Raw genomic sequence first — 9,758 nt, forward strand, 5'->3', positions numbered from 1 at the left:
AGATCAGAGTAGAATAGTAAGATGCTTTCAGGGCCCATGAACAGGCAGGAGAAGTTTAATGGCAAGTGTTACAGAGTTGAGTCTGACGTACCTTTTTCTAGCACAGGAAGGCACTCTTTTCTGACCAGAAGCAATGACACACTAATTTCTAGCACTCTGAAATCCTTCCTCTTACCTGTCATGCAGAACACCTTTATTCTATGCTTTTTATTTCCCTAAGTGCCATTAAAATAGACCAAAGATGTATCTCATGTTTGGGTGCATTTCTAGTACACTCAGTATTCCTGCTCTTAGCCTGGGTGACTTCTGCAAAAGATTACTCCTATCAATCACCAGTGATTATTTTTTTCATACTATCACCAGTCAAGGGTGATCACATTTCATAGTCCTAGATGACACCTTTCCGTAATTTCCAAAAGGCTATTTATACAACTTTGCTTTGAATAAAACTAAATGATTGCAGAAACATTTTTCCCCAGAGTACTTTTATTAGGGATTCCTGCCACCATATTAACATATAAAACAATCTGTTGACATAGAAATGCAAATTTCACTATACAAAGATAAGGCTCCAATCATAGGTAACATGGCCCCGTATCTCTAGTATTTCAATGAAATCAATTCATTGTGAATTCTTCCCAGAGTTGATTTTATAAATATTAGACAAGCCACAAAATACATTCAAATACATAACATTTTACAGTATGTTCCAAGCAGAGACACAAACACGGTACTTTACCTACTTTTTTTTATGATCCAACTTGCATTAGCACTAAAGACAAGATTGTGTGTGTATATGTATTTGCCATATATGTATGTATATAAAACCACAAATGTACACACAGTGGTTTTCATGGAAAATTGGAACCTTTGAGACTGCGTCATATCCACCATGATATCTCAGGGGAAAAGAATAACATGTCACAAATTCTTCAATTGGGGAAAAGTAAACACAACTGTGTATGAAGGGCATATCAGTTGTGTGTATACAAATACACACATATATACAGATTCATATATAAACACATGTATACCATTAATATGGAATATACATATACTCACACACTTGCTTTGACCTCTGTATCTCACTATATTACATACCCTCCACCCTGGAAGCAGTCTTTTCCTCCTTTGACTCAGGCAACTGGTAACTGTCTTCTTCAAACTTAAGTGGTATTTCTAAAAAGGCTCTGATTCTATCCCGACAAAATGGCATTTCAGGATCCCACTTTTGGTGGCTATTGTTTAAATTCAGCAGACCCTCTCCTGTCAACTCCTTCACTTAAAAACATTTCTATTCAACAGTGAAGTTTTTGCCCAAGAGAAGTTAGCTGGAAATGTTAAAAATAACATATTTGTTACTACTTAATATAAATCTGCATGGTTGGACTATGTGTGATACTTATCCTGTCAGTATTTTTCAAATGTTTTATGATGGGCAATATATTACTCCCATAATTTAGAAATATTATTTAATATTTTTAAAGGATGAGGGCTAGATGATTTGTCATGGTTAGAACTTCAAAGAAAATTATATGTAGCATAATTGGAAGACTATCACAGACTACACTGTAGGGCCTTTATATCAGAAAGTATGACTTTGAAGTCACATAATAAAAAGGAAAAAAGAACTTCAATTTCAAAGCTGGCCATATGCAAACTTCCAAAATAAGCTCTAGAAAGTATATTTGTATATTATCAAATTTCAGGTATTAAACATTCTTTATTAAAAAGTAAAATAAATCACTAAAAGCATGTGAAAAAGAACACCTACAAACTTAATAGCACTAATAGCTATAAATGTATATTACAGTTTGCTCAACTGAAGTCTTCATGCACTGACTTTTAAAACTTATTTTCAAAATTAAATATTTAATAAAGCACTCAGAGCCCCATGAATAAGTAGGGCTGGAATGGTCAATTTGGAAATTCTGCTAACGACAGAGCTACAGTGTCTATTAGAGTTACAGATTACAGGCAGCCCAACCTCTTCTTAATGAAGGCAATGAACATTTTCAATCCATGGAGAAATCCCAGTGCTCCATGTCAAAACTCCATACTCTTTCCTTTCTGTCATAGATTTAATGATATGAAGGAATGTACTAGAACATTTGTCCCCTCTACTGAGTCATTTCACTGCTTCACCTGAGCTGAAACGGTATATCATCTAATGATTCTCCTCCACTTTCTTAATGGGAGCCCCAATTGTGAATTGAGTTAAGATCTTAAGGAAAACGAGGAAAGGAAGGAGTATAATGACCATCACAAAAGATCATCAGCATTATTAAAAAGCCAAAATCCATTCTCTCCCTGTCTTCCTCTTTCTTCCTCTCTCATATACACACTGCTTTTGAAGTTTCTTCCACAGAATCTGTGAATGCCATGAGAGATCAAAAACGTGACTTAAAATTTTTCCACTTTTATTTAGAACCACTTAGATATATTCATGTCAATTTGGACAGCAAGTGCTGCACTGTTCTTTACATCATCCAATACCTTGCACCATCATAACTTCCATAAAATACATCATTTGCCTTTCACCACTTACCTACCAGCCTCACCAAAATTCTTTTTGCTACTTGCCATTTGTTCAGTTCCCATCTGCTTCCACTCTTGGGTTAATGTACAATAACATGCAATTAACTGGCATATCTTTTAACTTTTTTCCTTTAAAGTTTCACGTTCTTTTAAAAATGTTCTGCTTCCCCAGCCAAAGTATGCGGACAGAATGCAAACGAAAGTAACAAGTCATTTTGTCCAAATACTTTGAAAAATGGACCACCCTATGTCCACTTGATGGTCAGTTTCTACATCCTCTAGTTTCATTATCTGTTTTAGGAGCTTATTTACTACAGTGTCTTTCTATCTATCGTCTATCTCATATGCAGGTAACATAACCAAAAACATTTTTAAAAACAAACCAGTGCCAAAACATTAAAAAATTACCGACATACCTTTTGTGCATTCATCTTACAATCTGTACACTTAAATAACTCCAGGAGGCTTTTTTTTTTGCTAAAAACTTACCAAAATATTTTGAACACATAAAAATATTTTTAAAAAAACAAAAACGAAAACCCAGCATAAATTTAGTTGTATAGGCATTGGTTAGAGGACATTATTTTCACTAAGGATTATATTCAAAAACTTTCTCAGATTTTTACTAAAATTCTGAACTTTATAGATTGTAATGGTGCTAATTAAAAAAAGGGAAATCAAATTCAGCTCAAGGTATTAGGTATTATGATATAATAAAGAGTATATCTCTGATATAATAAAAAATAAACATATTTTTGGTTACTTAAAGGCCATCTTCCTGACCTATAACTAAAATTATTTGATTTAAACTTATTTAAGTACAGTGAATTATGGAAAGCTAACTTAAAGGTTTGAACATTCAGTCTTGAGTAAGATACACTATTGATGGCCCCATGACTATTCAGAACCAGGCATTTGCTGAAAAAACAAACAAAAAACAAACAAACAAAAACCTTGTATTGAATATAGCCCTTAGTCATATGAGATATGAACTTTACGAGCAACCCAGCATGTAGAGAATGAGAGTTACTTTGCCAGCCACCCACTCCTTGAGAGGACAGTAATATTGATAGTGAAACTGCTCAAACTCTGGCGTCTGTCGGATTTCACATAAGAAGGAGAGATCAATACCTGACTCCAAAAGGAGGAGGAGCAGGGGAAATACAAAGAGCAGCAGCCCCAGGCCCACCACAAGGAGCCTGGAAAAACTCTTGACCAGTGGGTTCACCCGAATATGGCTGCTCAGAATGTCATAGCTCCAGGACAAAGCTCGGTGAGCCTCCTTCAGCTCCTCTTCTTCGGCCATCAAAAAGGCATTTTCATCTGCTTCCAGTTCTTCAAATGAATCTGTGTCTTCTCTTTCCAACTCAAGCCTAGATGGACAGTCAAAGAGCATGTCAATCTCATCATCGTCAACTGGGGTGGGGAGCAGGCTGGCACTTGGGTTGTACGCCAGTTCAGAGATAGTTAAAGGTTCTTCTTTTATTTTATCTTCCTCTTCACTTGGGGGGTCTTCATGCTCCCGCGCTTCCTTCACTGGTGAGCTGGAGATCAAGGGGGCAGAAATGTCATCTTCTTTGGGCAATGGAATACCTGTAAAGAGACATTTATTTCTTAATTTTAAATTTCAGGTTTGTCTTGTCTACAAAGATCTGTAAATGAAAACAAACCAGGAAGGAAAAAAAAAGTGGAATTCAAGGATTATGTGGAATTGTTCTGTGGAATCCTGACTTTTAACAGTCATTTTCTTAACAGACTCTATATCATAAGTTCTAAGGTCAATATGCTAAGCACAAAATAACCCACACACCTTAAATGGGTGGCAATATTTACAACATATATGTGTACAATTATGATCTACAAATCTTCAGCTTTGGCCATTAGCAAGAATAAAATGACAATAGATCACTATTATGTTATAATTCTGAAAGTCTTTTAGAAGTCAACACTCAAGTACTATAAAATTATAGAATCTACTATCTAATGATAATCACTTTATGTCATATATTGTTTTCTAGTCTTCATTCTAGGCAAAATTTTGTGGCTTCTGGTTTTAGGTAATTGCAAATATGTGCACAAACTTGCATCTTGCTCCTTTAACATTTTAACTTAGGCATTTTCTATGTCAACATAAACTCCCATTAGTATTTATAATGGTTGCCAAATTTCCTAGTAATACAGAATTAGTTACCATTGGCAAACATTTAGATCACTTCACAATTGTTAAAAAAAAAAAAAAAATTTCTGTAAGTGACAGCTTTACATAGAAAGCCTTTTTCCCTCTCTTGTTTTTTAGTTCATTTTCCATAGATAGATGCTCAAAAGGAAAACTGCTTAATCAAAAGGTATGAGTATTCTTTTTTAAAGATTTTTTTTATTAAAATATAGCTTATATACAATATTGTATTAGTTTCAGGTATAGACTATAGTTATTCAACATTTATATACCTAATGATGTGATCACCATGATATGTCCAACAACCATTTGACACCATACAATGCTATTACAATATTATTGACTATATTCCCTATGTTGTACATCATATCCCTATGACTTATTTGTTTTATACCTGGAAATTTCAACCTCTTATTCCCCTTTAGCTCCCTCCTTTTTTGATTTTTTTTTCAGATTTTCAAGTCTTTAATAACTTTTAAAATTACAGTTGGCATACAATATTAGTTTCAGGTGTACGACATAGGGATTGGACATTTATATTACTTAGATTGATCACCCTGATAAATCTAACCATAGTTTTTACAATATCATTGACTATATTCCCTATGCTATACTTTACATCCCCATAACTATTTTGTAACTACCAATTTGTACTTCTTAATCCCTTCCCCTTTTTCACCCACCCACCCCGAACCCTGCCCATCTGGCAACCATCAATATGTTCTCTGTATGAGTTTTATTTTAGATTCCACATATAAGTAAAATTATATGGCATTTGTCTTTCTCTGTCTTATTCTACTCAGCACAATACCCTCTAGTTCTATCCATGTTGTTGCAGATAGTAAGATTTCATTCTTTTTATGGCTGTGTAATGTTCCATTGTATGTATGTACTACCTCTTATCTATACATTCTTCTATTGATGGACACCCAGGTAGCATTCCATATCTTGACTATTGTAAATAATGCTACAATGAACATATGGATTCACATGTCTCTTCAAAGTAGTGTTTTGAGTTTCTTCAGATTTATACCTAGAAGTGGGATAACTGGGTCCTTCTTTGTCTCTTATTATTGTCTTTGTTTTAAAGTCTATTTTGTCTAAGAATGGCTGCCCCAGGCTTTTTGTTTCCATTTTCATAAAATATCTTTTTCTATCCCTTTATTTTGTTTTTTTGATCTGAAGTGAGTCTCTTTGAGGCAGCATATGTAAGAGTCTTGTTTTTTTTATCCATTCAGCCACCCTATCTTTTGATGGGAGCATTTAATCCATTTACATTTAAAGTTATTGTTGGTAGATATGTAGTTAGTGCCACTTTATTCATATTTTTTGTCTTTCTTTTTTCTTCTTAAAGAAGTCCCTCCAACATTTCCTGTAATACTGGCTTGGTGGAGATGAACTCCTTTAGCTTTTTCTTGTATAGGAAGCTTTTTATCTGTCTGATTCTAAATGATAACTCTGCTGGATAGAGAAATCTTGGGTGTAAGTCCCTGCTTTTTGCATCACTGAATATTTCATGCCAATCCCTTCTGGCCTGTAAAGTTTCTGTTGAGGAATCAGCCAACAGTCTTATGGGTACTCACTTGTAGGTAACTAATTGCTTTTCTCTTGCTGCTTTTAAGATTGTCTTTAATCTTTGGCATTTTAATTATGATGTGTCTTGGTGTGGGCCTCCTTGGGTTCATCTCGTTTGGGACTCTGTGCTTCCTGGGCTTGTATGTCTATTTTTTCACCAGGATAGGGAAGTTTTCAGTCTTATTTCTTGGAATAGGTTTTCAATTCCTTGTACTCTCTCTTCTTCGGATATCCATATAATGTGAGTGTTGGTATGTCTGATGTTATCCCAGAGGCCCCTTAAAATAACCTTTTTATGAATTGCTGATTCACTCTTCTGCTTCATCTAATCTCCTCTTGATTCCTTCTAAGGTATTTTTCATTTCTGACTGGTTCTTTTTTGTTTTCTATCTCCACTTTTATGTTTCCTATCTCTTTGTAAAAGTTCCCACTAGTTCATCTACTCTGCCCCTAAGTTCATTGAGCATCCTTATAACCAGTGTTTTGAACTGCATCTGCTAGATTGCTTGTCTCCATTTTGTTTAGTTCTTTTACTGGAGCTTTGTTCTGTTCTTTCATTTGGGATGTATTTCTTTGTCTTACCATTTTGGCTGCCTCCCTGTGTTTGTATCTATGTATCAGGTAGAGCTGTTATGTCTCCTGGTCTATGTAGTAGGGGTCCTGTGGGGCTCAGTGGTACAATCTCCCTGGTCACCTGACCTGGGTGCTCCAGTAGTATCCCTTGTATGGTCCCTCCTGTTGTAGTTGAGCCTTGGTTGCTATTTGCATGTTAATGGGAGGGATTGACCCTCGGGTTGAATGGTTGTAAGGACTGCCTGGTGACTACATTGGAGGAACTCTTGTGCAGGAGCTAACCCTATGAAGCAGGATTTGCTTTGGCAGAGCTCTACTGTTTGCCTTTTGGGTATGTTGTCCTCAGATGTGCAGGCCAGGGCTTCCTGTGAGAGGCCCCACCAAAGGCTAAGTTCAGCTACAGCCTGTGCCCTGTCTGGGGCCCCCTGGCAATCTATAGGTGGCCATCACTCATGCTGGGCTTGGATGTGCCTCAAGAAGCCAAGCCACAATCCATGGCTGGCTGCTGCTAGCATTGGGCTTAAGGGTGCTCGGCAAGAGGTACAGGGAATGCCAAGGCCAGATGTTGCTTGTTTAGGTTTTGTGAACCTTTGAGAGATTTAGGAAAGTCCACAGCCTGAGCCAAGATAGGCCATTTATATGGAAAAGCCACTGGAAATGGCTTGGGTGGGTGGGTTTCCAGGACTCACCAGGGTGGAACAAGTGGTGTTAACCAGGCTGATGGAGACCCAGATATGGTGGCCACCTGCATCTGCACGTAGGGAGTGGAGAGGGCTCAACAAAGGAACAATGGATTCTGCCAACACTTAGAGAAAGCTGCCCCTCCAGCCCTCGCCCTGAAGCCAGACAACTCAGTTCTTTCTCATATGTCCCTGGCACTTTTCAAGCAGCTGCCCCAGTGCTGGAGCTCAGAGCAAGTGAGTCTCTCAGCAAGTAAGTCTGTGCTTGGGCCCTTTAAGAGGAAGTCCAGCCACCCGTTGTCTCAGCCACAATCTCCACTGATTTTCACAGCCAGATGTGGGGACTCCTCTTCCCAGCACTGAAACCCTGGGCTTGGGAGTTTGGTATGGGGCTGAGACCCTTCGCTTCTCTGGAGTGACCTTCATAGCTGAGATATATCCCTCTGTGATCAACCTGTTCATGTCTCCGCCCCTACCAGTCTCACTTCTGTGTGTCTTCAGTTGTAGGACTTCTGTTCAGCTAGACTTCAGGTGATTCTCAGTGATGGTTGTTCTGTAATTTGGTTGTAATTCTGATGTGGTTGTGAGAGGAGGCAAGCACAGTGATTACCTACTCCACCATCTTGACTAGAAGCCCGAGTATTATTAAAGTTGATGGGACAAAAGGTATGTCTCAACCCCTCATTTTACAGATAGGAAATCCAGTTACATACTGTCAGGCTGCAGGTCAGCTCTCCTAATTTTGAGTCTTGGGTACTTATTGGGAAATTAAAGATCAAAGAAGTGTTTTCCAGGATAGTTCTAGAATACCAAATTGGAAACCGTGTACATGAGGTAATTGTAAATCAGCTTTTGAATGAATACATTTCAGGATTTCTCCAAGATGTTCAGAAAGTGAAGTCACCAACATGGAGATATAGGTCATTCATGACTTCATTCCCTCTTACAAGAACAACAGGTAACAACAATTCATGGACAGGACACCCTGGGAGAACCCTAGAACACAGGAAGTGGCACCCCCCGCACCACAAAGACCAGGGCTGACTGCATTAGAAGGCTAACATGAATGGCTACATGCTGACTGCATTGCACAACCCCTAGGCCAGTGTGGCACCACACAGAGAAGTCTCTCCTGAGCCTACAGTTCCTCTGGTGGGAAAATAGTCCAGGGGTGACAACCGTGCTCCCCGGAATACCTGGAAACTGTTGCCCAGCAATGCTCAAGCTGAGAGGTGGTCAAGCAGAGCTGATCATCCCCAGAGCAAAGTAAGTAGCCCTGTTCAGTCAGGGAACTTGGGGCACAGGTCAGCTTGAGAAGTGAAGACCACAAATGAAGAGCCTCAGTGGCCTTGAAGCTGCTTCTCCCACTGCACCTAGACAGAACTGGCCTTGAAGCTGCTTCTCCCACTGCACCTAGAAGAACTGTCTCTGCCAAAGCAAATCTACAGTCAGAAAGAGAAGACTACTAACTCACATGTACAGATATCAATATAAGGATTCAAAGATCATGAAAAATCAGGTAAATAATAAAGGAAATTAATAAATCACTAATAACTGACCCTAAAGAAATGGAGATCTATGAACTGTCAGACAAATAATTCACAATAATCCTCTTAAAGAAGCTTAGTGAGCTGCAAGAACACAAGCAACTAAAAGAAATTAGGAAAACAGTGAATGGATGAAACAAGACATTCAATAAAGAAGTAAAAATCATTTTTAAAAAAACCTAGAGCTGAAAAATACTATAACTGAACAGAAGAATTAAATGGAGAGCTTCAAAAAGTAGGCTCAACCATGCAGAAGAATCAGCAACCTGGAAGATAGGACACTGGAAATTATCCAGTCATTTACACAATATAAAAAATATGTAAATGGTAAAACCAGTAACCTAAAAGTGAAAAGCTTAGGAACTGTGTCAAAATTGCTATTAACTTAAAATGAGGCACTATAATTTTAAGATATTTTATGTACACCCTGTGGTAACCACAAGGGAAAAACCTATAGTAATTACACAAAGATAAGAAGTTGAAGCACATGGATACCACAAAACACACATGAAAGACAGCAGAATAAGAAATAGGAACAATGGAGCTACAAAACAGCTCCCAAAATGGCAACGGTAAGTAAATAATTACTTTAAATGCAAACAGATTAAATTCTCCAACCGAAAGACATAGAATGGATAAAGTGGCTGAATGTATAAAAAAATGAGATCC

At 37.7% G+C, this 9,758-nt stretch overlaps 1 protein-coding gene across 6 annotated transcripts in view; it reads right to left on the reverse strand.

Moving 5' to 3' along the window:
* Positions 1-466: 466 nt before the first annotated feature.
* Positions 467-9,758, reverse strand: part of FRMD3 (FERM domain containing 3) — a 323,707-nt gene continuing 314,415 nt past the window's right edge. For all 6 annotated transcript variants that reach the window (XM_023537767.1, XM_023537766.1, XM_023537764.1 and 3 more), the window contains one exon: positions 467-4,131. In XM_023537767.1, the coding sequence (XP_023393535.1) occupies positions 3,533-4,131 (599 nt within the window). In that variant the 3' untranslated portion in view covers positions 467-3,532. The remainder of the gene's footprint in view (positions 4,132-9,758) is intronic.

Source organism: Pteropus vampyrus, unplaced genomic scaffold, assembly GCF_000151845.1.
Source record: "Pteropus vampyrus isolate Shadow unplaced genomic scaffold, Pvam_2.0 Scaffold199, whole genome shotgun sequence".
Lineage (NCBI taxonomy): Eukaryota > Metazoa > Chordata > Mammalia > Chiroptera > Pteropodidae > Pteropus > Pteropus vampyrus.